The sequence below is a fragment of the Oryzias latipes genome, chromosome 14, assembly GCF_053564925.1.
Source record: "Oryzias latipes strain Hd-rR chromosome 14, Olatipes_Hd-rR_3.1".
In the NCBI taxonomy this organism is placed as follows: domain Eukaryota; kingdom Metazoa; phylum Chordata; class Actinopteri; order Beloniformes; family Adrianichthyidae; genus Oryzias; species Oryzias latipes.
Genome location: NC_136250.1, coordinates 15,465,903 through 15,480,818, shown reverse-complemented (window position 1 = coordinate 15,480,818; position 14,916 = coordinate 15,465,903). Strand labels below are relative to the sequence as shown.

The 14,916-nt window shown below is 38.6% G+C and overlaps 1 protein-coding gene across 7 annotated transcripts in view; it reads right to left on the bottom strand.

Annotated features, from left to right (window-relative positions):
• The window catches only part of dlg4a (discs, large homolog 4a (Drosophila)), a 110,524-nt gene that overhangs the window by 43,803 nt on the left and 51,805 nt on the right, over positions 1 to 14,916 (bottom strand). The window contains exon 1 of one of the 7 annotated variants that reach the window (XM_023962369.2): positions 10,053 to 10,419. The exons of 5 other annotated variants lie outside the window; for them this stretch is intronic. In XM_023962369.2, the coding sequence (XP_023818137.1) occupies positions 10,053 to 10,154 (102 nt within the window). In that variant the 5' untranslated portion in view covers positions 10,155 to 10,419. Of the gene's footprint in view, positions 1 to 10,052; positions 10,420 to 14,916 lie in introns of those variants that run through there. One more of the 7 variants, XM_023962368.2, reaches the window with a different exon arrangement.

The following is a 14,916-nucleotide window of genomic DNA, read 5'->3' as shown; positions in this document are numbered from 1 at the left end:
AAAAATATAAGACAAATTCATTTGTTTTGTTTGAACTAATTGGACATCATGACGGTGAAATTAGTTTCCCAGGTTGGCTTTATCACAAGCTCAACAACAGCTTGCAGCAAGGATCTCATCTAGCTGTACAAGACTCTGCACACAAAATTACCTCTGCCACTAAACCTGCCGAGTACCTCCAGCTTTATTGTGTCAGTGTCTCATCGTTCAAGGCATTTGCTACGTGTCTGAGAAATGGCTCCGGCTCTTAGGTCGTTACGAGGCGGGCCTCATCAATTTGATGGAGCTGTTGTGAGCTGCACGCTGTGTATCCACATAAACTAATCCTTTAATAGTAAAATGGGTAAAAGTAATGTGGAACTGCTGTGCACTGTCATTTTATGCTATAGCTCAGGATGCAAGCTGAAGATTTTAAAGGACTCTGACTTTGTAAGTATGATCAAGGCTGAGCACAACCATTATTTTCAACACACTGCAAATGCAATGTCAAAAGCGTTTGTCTATTTTCTATAGCTTCTTCTCTATAATTGGGAACAAGACAAGTGGTATAGACCCAGTTTTAAAATCTATTTTAAAAGCATTCTTAGAGGTCTTTTAATTATGATTATGCTGTTTTTAGCAAAAATGAGAAGAAATCTGTCTTATTCTATGACATAGTTTCCCATTTCCCCTCCCCATTCCTGAGAGTTGCCCGCCCAGCGTATTTTCTACATCACAAAAAAGCTCCTTTTCAAACAGCATTTTTTTGTCTGCTCCTGATTCACATGATTTGAATAAATAAATACCTAATTTTCTTTATATGTCCTCCATCATCATAAAAATGCCACATGAACATGTTTTAAAAACCAAAAACATGAAGTTCATCAAAGTATGGCTTTAAGGAGAACAGGGCGCATTTCCATCACAAAGCCACAAAAACAACCACATTTACTCACATCAGGTCCTGAGGGAATTTTTTTGTTAAATTAAACCGTTTAGTAAATTCCAATTTATGCTTTTTACAATGGACAAACCCAAGTATCTAGAGAGGACATGTATACTATGTATACAGCTGAGTTTCTAACCTTGCTGGGAGCATGTGAAGGAACCCAAACCTCTAACACAGCCCCCTAAAGGGTTAATAACACACAAGCTTTGAGGTAAAGTTGGCAAATCCTCAAATTTTTTGGGGAAGACAACAAGTTTTTTAGTAATGTGTTTTTTAATTCCTAATAAAGCAACTTATACATGATGGCTGTATTGCAACTAAAAGTGGAACCCTGAATTATGAATGTGTTAGCTCTTGCAAATGACAGAATGTCTAGATATTTTAAGATGTTTAAACAAAAAAAGTTGCCACAATACCCCCAAGATTTAACATGATTTAAAAAAAAACAAGTAAATGAGATAAGTAAGGTAGATGATTCTATGCCGCTATAGCTTGTTTGGCGATTGGGCTCTACAAAGGCTTTCAATGTAAAGGGGAAAAAAAGAGTAGAAATAAGATTTTAGGAAATCAGACACTCTGGATGTGGTGGAGCAGAAAAAAATAAAATAAAATAAAACAGAGCTCTGGAGGACAATGAAAATGCTTTTCATGTGGATATGAACATGGAACTCCTAAAGCCACATTCACGCTGTTACTGTATTCCACAGCAGGGAGCTTGTGGCTCGCCGAGGCAGCTTCTATGTCACACCTACAAGCTTTTTCAAATGACATTTTTGCGTCTGCTTCTGATGATTTGAATGAAGAGGTACTGAGAAATCCAGTTTAGAGCTTAATTTTCTTTATATTTGTCTTCCATCATGACAAAATTGCTACAAGGACATGATAAAAACACCAAAAAAGTATCTTCATTATTAAAAGGGTGTGCCTTGCTTTGTTGGCAACAGGTGGTCCAGGATGAGGAGTAAGAACCATCCTTAACATTCTTGATGCCTATATTTATTTTCAATTTTGAAAAATAATTTTCACTTGTGTTTTTGCTGTCAAGTAGATAATATATTAAGGTAAGGTTTGGTGCGGTTTGATGTGTATTTGCATCGATCAGTGTTAAGGGGTTAGGATGGAACACCATAACTACGGTGGCACATTTCAATGACATAATGCTTCAACATGGTTCTGTATTATCATTCTCTGCTATTGACCTTATTTTCTGGTTAATGCATTTCCCTAAACTGCAGCCATCTCTTTTTTTTAAGAAATCCTGACAGCAGAATGTCCCTTGCATGACTGGAAAATGTTTGCATCATCAAGGTGTAGACAATACATAACATTTTTGCCAGTGTCTGGAGACCACATATTTTAGCATGCATATTTTGGTTAGAAATTGTACTGAGGTCATGTTTTCTAAAAAGTTAGGCAAGGGTATTTCATTAAAAATTGCATTTGTGATACAATCGATTTATTTTGAGGAGATAAAGTCAAGATTTTACAAAAACAGAGCTGCAGAGTGCAGACATTAGCCTAAAAGGAATCTACTAAACTTCCTGGAGAGTGCATCCTAAAGCCTTTAATACCACATTTTTGTGAAAATTCTTTGCCAATGCAGAAAACGAAACACATGTGAGCATACTCAGGGCATCAATATTAGCAAACAAATACTTTGTTACTTATACTTGTTAATGTAACCTGTTTGGTTAGAATTTTTATTAAAATAGAATTAGGAGAATTAATCCTCTTAAAATGATTTAGACTAAATTGAATGCTAATAATTTTGTGGAATAACTCTGTAATAATCCAAAACAATTTTGCGTACATTTCTTGCTTTTTTTGCAGTATTTTATCTTAAAACAACATTGATTGTGAGTCTGCATTTTAGAAGCTAACGTATCAATTGAATTTAAAGAATATATTTTTTCCTTTTAGCAAACATGAAGACGAGAGCATAATTGATGCTAGCGGGCAGACATTCACAACAACCCACACAGCAGCCATTAAACCAGCTATAACTATAACTAGAGCCTTATAATGCCTTTAAAGTCACACAGCGAGTGAAACTATCCTGTAGTTTCCCGTGGATCATCAATCCTTTTTATCTTTTTCATTGAAAAGAGAAAATTGTTTGTCTCCCAAGATCCTCTAAACTTCCTCTTCTGCACTGAAACACAGTCGCTGCTGCCTTCTCAGTTGATTTTCACTTGGAAGTGTCCTATCAAGTGTTAAACCTCAACACAGTTTTCATCACAAATGCTGCCGCCAGCCAACACCTACCAGCACAACAGTTTATTTCACATCAATGTAAGCCTCCAAAGATGGAAAATGTGCACATCTCCAGTTTAGGATGACTTCAGGCTGTTCTCCAAGGTGGTGGAGCATTGTGTCAGGAGATATACTCCTGCAGGCATGTGTGCTTCCACCATTACAACAGATGCTACACGTAGCAGGATGCTTCAAACTGCAGCAGAATGTTAGTGTGCGTCCATTTCTTTAAATCTAAAAGAGGAGGAATAAAAAGCATCTTTATTCAGATGCAATATTTCACTTTCCTGTTATGGAAAGTCTCATTAATTTTGTAAGATGGGTCAAAAATTGAAAGAAAAGAAACTGTGGAATTTCACTTAGCAGAAAAACAAAAAAACCTATGGCGGCAAAAAAAAAAAAAAAGAAAAGCAAATGGCGGCAATCAACCAAAAACGAATGAGTTCTTCTTACTGCTGAGAAAAATAATCAAATTAGGTCGATAATCTGTAGTAAAGGTGATGAGATCCACATCACAGGATTGCCTTTTAAGGCTGTCCTGGGTTTTCTTTCATATCGCTAATCAGTTAAGTACTGTTCTGTGTGATAGCTGTTCACTCTGCCTGTGGCCAAACAGTCAAAGACAAACTATATTGGCTACCCTTTCAAGAAAGAACTAGTAAACCAATGCTAATACACACCTTTTTATGGAGTTTTATGCCCAAATCAATGTTGTGCCAACATTACTAGCCATCCATAGTGTTCCACGGAGCACTAGTGTAGCTTTAGTTGTTTTTTTTATTTCTAAAAGTTTAATTATTTATGAAATGTAAAATAAATGAACGTGGATGTACTCTGAAATAAAAAAATTAAACTGAAAACATTTTTTTCTCCACAGTTAAAGAGCAGCTTGAAACGTGTTTATGGCGAGTGGGTGCTGCAGATTTTTAGTCGTCCAGGCCTGTGGAGGGTCATAGAGAGTAGAGGCTGCATCTCAAGGGGAGCGCATGTGTGTCTTGCAGTTGAGGGTCATGCAATCACCACAAGGGTTGTCATGAACATGGAGCGTACCATTGTTGTGCATGTGGTAAGTGCATTGTAAAGTATTTATTAGGATAGTATAAGTTACATGCACAAATAACATATGGGTGGTGCTAACGTACAGTGTCCTTTACACATTGCTCCAGTTGTTAGCAAGTTTTGCGTACTGGCTCCTTAATGACAGCGCAAATCCTGCACACACGAGGATTTGTGGCCGTCAGATGCCCACACAAACTACACTCTGATTGTCTAATTTCCTAGATTTCTAACAGTCAGGTTGCGCACAAGAAGCACGTACCTTTCACTTGAACAGCACTAATAGGCTCTCTGTGCAATGCACAGGAATCCGCTGGTTTAAAAAAAAAAAGAAAACTTAACATGTCTGCGTCTCACCTACTTCTCCTTTACTTAATATTCGCTGCGACCTGACGCCCGTTGAAAAAAATGTGCACAAGCATTTTCGCCTTACGTAACCCTTGTGCTATCTTAGATGACCCCACCCTTACTTTGAAGTGTTCTTCCTACCATGACAAAGGTGGATAAAGGTGGAAAGATTTCATTTACAGCATGGCGGTAGTTCAAAATAAATTTTAAACATTGCAAAGCAGAATTTTAGCATTTTCCACTACTTTTTTTGCACCATGAAAGACAACCCAAGAAAAATCGTAGGACAATCAAATAGCTCTTGCATTGCTTAAAAAAGGAGATTTTAAACAGCTCTGTGCAGGACCTAAGAAGACTTTAAGAAACTTTATGTTGTGTAGATACTTCTAACGGGCAGAGGAGGAGGTTTATCCTACTGTATATGACTCTAAACAGCAACTAATTCAAAATATGAAAGAAAAAAAATTCCAAAAGCCTAAGAACCTAAGTTCACATTTTTTTAGCAAAAAGATTTTAAAAAAACTAACTACTGTATCAACGCTGTTAAAAATTCTAGTCTTAAAGTTCCACAAGCAAAATTATGTTCCTCTTATCTTAATGGCACACTCAAGCTCCCTTCTGTAGGATGAGTCATCATTGATAAGAGACCCACACAGATGCATCATGCTCAAATTTCATAATGAGATTGGAGTCACAGATACAGTAAATGGTATGACAGTAGGTGCTTTGCTGTGGTTCTTCCACTGACAGCTGTGCGGGGGGGGTGGCAGGGGGGGCGGGAGGGGGGGATTGTTCAAGGACTTTTACTGAAATTCTGAGCAACTATCTGATGGCATCTACAATATATAAATACTGGTTTGGGGACAAAGAACAGATCCAAGATGGCACCCCTTTTGTTTTTATTAATGGTACAGACTTCTGGCCCCAGTTCAAATCTAGAAAGATGAAGGATGAATAAAGGCAGGAGTAAGAGAAGGAATGAAGGGATTTACAGTTCAGATGCATCCTTAGGCAAAGCCCAGCAGTTGTAATTATTTCAGTTCCTCCCCCCCTCTCTGTCTACTGAAGCATGCACACACAATTTTTATGCTGAGCACATACATTTTGATGTATACTGCTTGTATAGTGGGAGCTTGTAGTGTTAATACTGGCCAGTCTTCTGCTAGATCCACAAACACAATCAAACCATTTCACAACTCACTACAGTACCGCCAGAAAAAAATGGCTTAAAAAAGTGCAATAAAAGACAATAACAGGTAGTGTCTAAATTCTCTCACTACTTAGTGCATTATTGGCTAAAGGGTGGTTGACATTTTGTGGGGGTTGAATCGGCAATTCCAAAATCCAGCGCTCTGGAAATTTCTAAGAAGTAACAGTAAATCAACTCTTTTTGACTCTTTACCTGTTTAAATGGGGATTTAAAAGTGCTGCTGACTATTGGTCTTTGTCAAATTGTTGACAATTTAAAATAAACGTGTTTAATTCCTGAACTTATAGTCTGAAACTGTCTTTGTGCTGCCACCTAGAGATTGAAACAAGGTTGTAAAGTTGAATTTTGAGACAACTGATGTAAGTCCCACGTCATTTCAGAAGTTTCACATTATACAGGGGACAGTGAGGTGCAGAGACCACAGGTGCACCTGTTGAGTGACAATAATGTTTTTTTTTCCATATTCAAAAGGTTTTATGAATAGAGTTTAAGATTAACATTTCAGCCTTTGTTTAATACGTTAGCCTTTATGAGCTATGACACTAGCATCATTTTACCACTCAGAATCTGGTCCCCTTCATCCTTGCAAACCCGCAGCTGCACCGGCGTAGGAACTATTTCTGTTTGGCCTGCAATAAATATTGGGGGGCCTGCCACTAATGATAACATACAGCCAATCAGATAGTGCGACATCATCATTAGTCGCAGCCGAACATTTATTGCAGGTTCAACAGATTCGGTACCTACACCGGCAGCCCCGCCGTTGGGCATTGTTGAGGCAGCTTCTTGAGCCAGCAGCTCGAAACGATAAGGTTCTGGACCATGGGCGCCTGTCTCAGGAGAAGTAACGGGAACATTCCTCAACCTCCAACAAAAGTTCTGTGGTGAAACTGGGATGACTTTGCTCTGTATCAATCTCCATTATTGAAGATGCAGCGTGACTGTACGTTACCTCAAGCTAACCTCACTGTCACTGGCAATCACAGATCCAGACCACATCCCCCCATCTCAGCCCGCCTCCCCTTTATTTTGTTGCATTTTTCAAATCTGGGCTGAGAGTGGAGTCAGCCTCCAACTGTCCTGTTGTGTTACCCTTTTAGGGGGAGTAATGAGAGAATTGGGATATAGCCTAAGTCATAACGACTACCTACTAAACTAGGTTTTCAGATACTGATCACAGATTACAGCATATATTGAAGGTACATAGTACAATTAAGTGACACACAAAACATTGAAAAATATCAATTTTGTGGATTTAACTCTACTAAACCTAAAGAGGACACTGATGCTCTATAGTTTGCTTGATGAAAGAACCAATTACTTTTGAGTGTCTGTTGATGAATATTTTTTATGCTAGATGCCTAGGAAACAGAGTTACACAATGTTCTGTTAAGAAAGGACAATCAGTTGAAAGAGCATTAACTGCCAAACCATTACTCACTTGCTGTGACTCTTGGTTTCCTATGAAGGTGGAGTCAAGAATTCTGCAGATTTGATTCTAGTAACCAAATGCTAACCTGCGGTAATGTTCTATTTCTGATATTTGGGAAGGATCAAATTGTCAAGTTTGAATGACAACTTTCTTTAATCCGCTCAGACATAAAGCGTCATTTAAATAAAGGAGAAGTCTGAGTTTTTGTGGCTTGTGATGTAGCTACTAAAACCTGCAAGTGCTATATATAAAATTATTTATAAAAATAGAAGGAGTTGACATGGTGGTGCTGATCCCGAGCAGATCCACCTTGGACCTCAGTAGAGCACAAATAAATCCTGACCACCTCACTTTGATGATGCTCAAAGCTTAATGTCAGAGCTATAAATTAATATGTGCAAAGCTTTAGATAAAACGGGCGCATCTTGGAAGCGAAATGCAAATCCGGCACTGAGGAAAGCAGAACATATGAGGTGCTTCTGCGAAGCAAAAAAATGCCTTCCTTCCTTTTTGGATATTAAATTCCACTGTTTTTTAGTTGCTCACCAACATCTGATTGGCTGCTTTGTAATGCCTAACCGTACTTTTTCCAGGAAGACGTCCCACAATCGATGGCGAGGATGAGGTGATTATTGATCTTGATATTGAGATGAAGGCCCAAGGATCCATCGCTTGTAGATCAATCACTATAAGTGAATATTCTGTTTTCATTAGGACTGTATTGCAGAGCCTTCAGCATGAGTGCAGAGCAAAACTCCAAGCCGGGAGACAAAGTTCAGCGAGGCAAGCTGTTTTGATAAAACGCCATGAGGCCATCAATGAGTATAAAGCATAAAGAGCACATCAAAGCACCGATGAGTGCTTGCAAACATCTTATTCTTTAATTAAGACCCTGAATTTGAAATGACGGAGCACAATTGTGCTTAGAAACAAAGCCTATGCAAATAAACTACCTTGGACGATCACCTTGGGGAAATGACCAGGCATGTTGGAGCTTTTATAACAAGAAATTTAGGGAGCTTAGTCAGATAACAGCAGATAGTAGCAGGAGCGCTTGAAGAATGTTGTAATATACAGCTGGAACTGAAGATGGAGAAGAAGAAGAAAAATCCCACCTAGAAGAAACTCCCAGGAGACTAACACAAACACAAGCTGTCAGGGCCACTGAACCTGTGTGCAAGCATGCCCAGCCTGCTCTCATTGAGATGTTAATTCCCTGTCAAACCGCTCTTTTCACGGAGCGAGCCTTTAGCTGAGAGACTTGAATCCACACAGGGAAACTGATATATTTTCCACAATTCCTCCCATGGAAATACAGAGGAAGGAGAAGGCCTGGATGGGGACACATGGGATTGCTTGTGCTTGTTCTCCACATAGAGTAATGGGACCCCCCGCCACATAACACACACACAGAACAACCCACTTTTCCAGCAGCATCTTTTGCATATATAAGAATTATCCAGTCCCAGAAGTTTAATGTCTGAAACTCTTCATGGAGAATTCCAGGTCAGAGATAAGTATCCTGTGGCTGCTTGCCACAGGAATTTTGGATGGAGAGAAAAATCTGGGATGTGATGGACAAACAGATTGAAAGAACACGGGATCACACAGTCTCTTTACAACATTCCAAAACCAAACAGCACAAACACATCCGGCCTGTTTGTCACTGATAAGCAAAACAGCAAAAGCTTAACTCTGTTTCTGTTTCCACCAAAAAAAAAAAAAAAAAAACATCAAGCGGAGGCTCAGTTCATGTTCAATATTGTCAATATGGTAGGGGTGTAACGATCAATTGATGAATTTCTTTATATTCCTACAATCCAACCAGATCGATCTGTCTGACGCAAGTTAATCAAATTGACATATACCATTATAAAATCATTTTAAAATGAAATAAATTAATTATAATCAATATTGGAAAACACCATTTAGATTGAGGTATGGTAGGTTTATATACTGTAACCTAAAAGTGCCATCACACAACACACATATGTCAGCAAAAAATGATCAACCATCATTCCAGTCCAATGTGTGGAAACCCTTCGAATTTAGCAAAGATATGTGACCATACTGTTTGGTAGAATGTTCTTATAATGTTCTGTTTGGATTATTTTGATGTGGAAATACAACAGTAGGCTAAACGTTATGAAATTTAAACGTGAATGGATTTGCCTTTGATTCTTGTTTTCTTGTTTGTTTGTACACATATTTAATTTACACTTGATAATCCTGCAAGAAATACAAGGAATCCGGAAAACTTCACCTGTCCAGGTATTTATCTCTGAGTCACACTGGTTGAATTTTTGGCAAAAGATATCCTGGAACAATTGAATCGGATCATTTGAAATGAACAATGAATGTATCGTCAACCACAAATTATGATATGAATCGAATAAAATGAATCTTTATACCTCTTCAAGACTGGTTCTTATGGTGATGAATGATATCTAAGTGGCTCTGAGCAGTAAAGTGCACTTCCCAATGTCAAAAACCCATGCCAGCTGGATTAAACATGTAGTTGTATTCTGACCATATTATTATTGAGGACATATTTGAAAGAAACAAATGCCTTATTTAATGAAGAAAACAGTGCTGCAGAGATGCTCTAGACTGCTGTGCACATTGAAATCGGTCATATGAGCACAAAAAGCGCAAATGGGTCCATAGAACAAAATCTGAAGATATGGGGAAGGAGAGAAAGGACTTGGAGAAATGAAATGAGGCAAATGCAAAGAAGTCAAAGACGATGCGATCACAGCTGAAGCCTTTATGCTACGGATTCCTCCAGAGGCCATCTCCTCCTTCTCCTGCTGCTTTCCTCTTACCTTACAGCCGAACATGAGAGACAGAGTCCGGTTGCTGCAGATGACCTTACACTGGCACATGACCGGAGAGAGACACTTGAAATTCCTGACAGGCAGAGACATCAGACCGGAGCCTCACAGCGGCGCGCGGCGCAGACCGAAGCCCGTGGAGGCGCAGGAGCGCGCGGCTGGGAGAGTCACCGATGGCCCGCAAACTAAGCCGGCCGCCTGAAGCCTGGCGTCGGGGTTTCTGTGCAGCTGACTTCCGATCAATCATTTACAAATGTCTACCGCCATGATGTCTGAAAGACTGAACACCCCCCACACCCACCGCCGCTCACACTCCACTCAGGTCTGCCTGCCTCTCTTTGCCCCGCTCTTTCTGCTTGATTGACCGTAAAGTTTGGACTCCACGCGCAGCTGGAATCACTGAGAGCAGAAAAGCAGCCCAAAAACACAACAGGAATCATAGCAACAGTATAAGTCTAAAATAAAACAAACAAATTAACAAATATAAACAACAACAACGGGAAAATATTTACTCTGATGCCGCGTTTGCTGTTCACAATACTAACAGCGTGGCCACTTCGCCCCCTGTCGGAGGGAGAGGAAAATTGTAAGTGGAGCTGTCTGTGGTGCTGAAACCTTTGATGGGAAATCAGAAACTTGGTATAATCAGTCTGATATTTTTTAAATTAAATTAAATATTTAAATATGTGCACCCATTCCCCATTCTTCATAAAATATGTAACCCCTATCTGAAAAATTCACTTACTTTTAGAGAAAGTACTAGAATATAAAGTGAGAACATTTTGCCTTCTTTTAGTTACACTACTTAAATTCCATTTTATAATAAAAAATGTGTATTATGTTTGTTATATCTAAAATGTTTTGGAACCACCAAGTGCTAAAAGCACATCCACACTCCAGACCAATAGTGATGTGTTTTGATTGACTAGCTCTGTTTTGATGTGGTCAGACAGATCATGATCATTGATTAAGGTTTACTTTTGCCACTGGGTGTAAACAGATCACTCTAACATCTCGCACGACACACTGTATCTCCTCTGGACCTGTCAAAGACAGATTGTTTTCAATAAGGCAAACACTTTCTTTCCCCTTTTTAATCCAAAAACTTTCTAAGACGGTTTCAAAGATAAAAACCTTTAAAATTACATGCAAACAATATATTTTGCTTGATCTATTTTTTACATCACCAATATGGTTATTTAGGTCCTTTAGAAGTTACTTTTTAAACCAAGAAATCCTTTTTTTCCTCTAACATCTACACTGGATAGATATATGGTGTACATTGTTATTTAGAAGTCATGATGGTCAGGAAGGGACACATTTTCTGTAATTGTTGCATCAGACCCAAAATGAATGATTAAAGACTCAATTGGAGCTACAATTTCTCCAGCAGTGGTATTGCATTAAGAAGTCTCTTTACAGGTGACATTTTTCCATGACTTCCCATGAAAACAAGCTTTATCCTTGTTAATTGGATGAAGGCAGCCATCTTCCATTTTTCCCTCCTTTGCTCTTTCACCTTTGTTTAGTTGCTCTTGTGTAATTGTGCTGCCATGGAAGGCCCACAGGGTGGAGTGAGAGCACCAGGTAGGCCAGATTTAAATATTGTGCATTCATCTCAGGACCGACTGCGGCGCAGGGCTCTATGTTCTTTAGTGATGTCAGCATTAAATTGAATACAGAAACCCCTTTTAACATGCTGATGCCCTTCTGATAGTTTTTTTTTCTAGCAACCTTGCAGAGCTTTGGGGATGTCCCTGGGAAATCTGAACATTGCTAGAGATCAGGACATGTAAAATAGACTAAAGCTGCCTTCCAGACATATTTATTGATAAACATGGTATAGCTAGTCTGAATAATGAACATGGATGAACTAGAGAGCTGCTGCATTTTAAGAATCAGAATTGAGATTGAAATGAGATTTGAAATATGCTCATCTTTTGCTGTTTTGAAAGTCTTCTGAATTCAAGCTGACTTTCATGTTGGTGACATTATTACTCACTGATGTGAGTAATAATTCCTATAATTATCCCATTTACAGTAAAGTCTATGGTTGTAATTTCCTGTATTTCTTCCCCACTCCAACATTATGTAAGCATAGGAGTCACATGGAAACCTGAACTGTGCTGTGCTGAGCATAGCATTAACATCCTCATGCTGCATTGTCTGAGCGATAGAGACGACCCCAAAAGAGTGTTTCCATGACAACATCTGCAGGGGGTGGCAGATAACTACAAACAGTCCACAAACCGGCAGATTTCTGGTCACTGGATCGGGCAAAGGGGACGGTTTCTGTCATCAGGGGTTGTCTCCCTGTTCAAGAGGTGCCTCGCATTGCAGCACCATGTTACACAACTGAGACGCTTTTGTCAAAAGGATAAGGAAGAGCTGTCACTATAAGAGCAGCTCATTGAGCCAAAAAAGTGTGCCAAGTCCACCCTGTGGGAAGAGGCAGATGTGCCTTACCACACTGCCTTATTTCCCTGTTAGCTCCACTCTTGAATAGCTTTTTTATCCATGATTGTGAAAATTAGGGCAGCTTGTTACGATGCGCCTTTGCATTGGAGTTGAAAAATTGAGCGGTAAGACTGGCGTGTAAATATTTTACCCGGAATAAATTTGATTAAATTATTAATGCATTCTCTCTGTGTTGATTTGAATACATCAGTCAACAATTTTAGATTCACCATGTCTAATAACATGGTACTGCCAAACATCAAAATGAAAAAGATTTTAAAAAAAAAACACAAAATGTCATCTTTGAAGTGGATAAAACAGCATTCGCCCAATTGATGATGCATTAAATAACAATTTCCTCTCTAAAGCTATGTGGGAGAGATTTTTAAAGCATAGTGAAAATGAGTAATTATCACAAATAAAATAATCTTTTAAAGTAATTAAAAAATTTACAGCAAACTTGACTCACAATGGTAGGGATCTCCACCAAAATAAAAGTCTTGTCTGAAATATTATCCCTGCTTTTGAATCCAAGGACATGAACAATCCATGTTTACACTTTCTCTGGAAACTAAAAACAGCCTCATGTGCCAAATAATCTAACGGACAATCGGAATGTGTTTTGAAGCTAATTTAGTTGAGCTGGCTATATTTATTTTGCCTGAAATATCTACCTAAACATAGCAAATTAGCTAAAACCCTTGGAGCGCCTGGATGTTTTATCACATCCTAAGGCAAAGCCTAGGGGTTTTCTAAAAAAAACAAAACATGTGAAAGAAAGCCCTCTAATTATAGCCTTTGAAGATACGGAAAGAATTGATGTTTTACTCACCTTGAATTCATGCTTACTGTTATCATTTCAAGAATATAACTGTTCATAGATCAGAAAAGTGAAGCATGTTCCATCAGATCATAGTGGAGAGTTAATTATTTGCTCCATCAAAGATTCTCCTTGAACAATAAAAATAGTTTTAATTTGATTTTGTCTTAACTAACCTATAAAAAGGTAAAATAAGCAGTCTTCTTCCAAAACTCAAGCTGTGTTCCTTAACCTTGTGTGACCTCCAGCACATAGTTGAGCTGACAGTGAAATGCTGTAATAAAGGACACCTAATCTCAAGCTGTTGAGACTGTCTTAGCTCTACTGACTTGGAAAACACCAAAGGTGAGAATTATAGTATTCACACCTCTCCAAGGCCTGTCGCATCAGACTTCTACAAGAACATGGCATTTCACTTACAGTAACAGTACCTTTTTTATCTGTAATTCTGTTTTTAAAAAAAAACATAACCAAACACCATAACCCAAGAGAAATAAAATCAGCTACAGCGGATTTTAGGAAATTAAAGAAACAATTATTAATTAAGAATGATACATAATAGTAACTAATCACTCATGCTCTAAAAATACATTTTGATGTCTCTATAGCAAACTCATGAAGACTTAATTGTGTAAATACAATTCTTAGGAACATAAAAGCTTCTCTTGCATTGCTAAAAGAATAATTTAACACAGGAAGCAATGCCATAACAAAGGACTGTCAGTTTGTAATGACGCTGTTTAAATAAACATTTTACAGGAAAGGGGTGATCTAGCTATCAATTGTTTCCATTATTACATAATATTACAGTTATTAAAGGCTAAGCCTATGGAGTCCCACAGGGCTCAGTCTTGGGACCGATCCTGTTTACGCTTTATATGTTACCCCTAGGAAACATAATCAGGAAACACAGCATTAATTTTCATTGTTATGCCGACGATACGCAGTTGTATTTATCCATGAAGCCTGACCAGAATGACCAGATAGAGAAACTGAACGCCTGCATCAGTGACATCAAGACCTGGATGACAATTAATTACCTCCTCTTGAACCCAGAAAAAACTGAGGTCATTATACTTGGTCCTAAAAACCTCAGAGATGCTCTGTCTGCTCAGATAGTCTCCCTGGACGGCATAAGTATAGCCCCCAATTCCACAGTTAGAAACCTTGGGGTTTTACTTGACCAGGATTTATCATTTAAGGCTCACATATCTCAGGCATGTAGAACTGCCTTTTTTCACCTGCGAAATATTGCTAAGATCAGAAATATACTTTCTAAGAGTGATGCTGAAAAACTCATCCATGCATTTGTTACGTCGAGGCTGGATTACTGTTATTCTTTGTTAGCAGCGTGTCCTAAGAGTTCCTTAAGAAGTCTCCAGCTTGTTCAGAACGCAGCTGCTAGATTGTTAGCTGGAACCAGCAGAAGAGATCACATCACTCCTGTGTTAGTTTCGCTCCATTGGCTCCCAGTTGATTCTAGAATTAAGTTCAAGATCCTCCTGTTAACCTATAAGGCCTTACATGGAATGGCCCCGTCCTATATTAAGGACCTCATAGTCCCTTACCAACCAATCA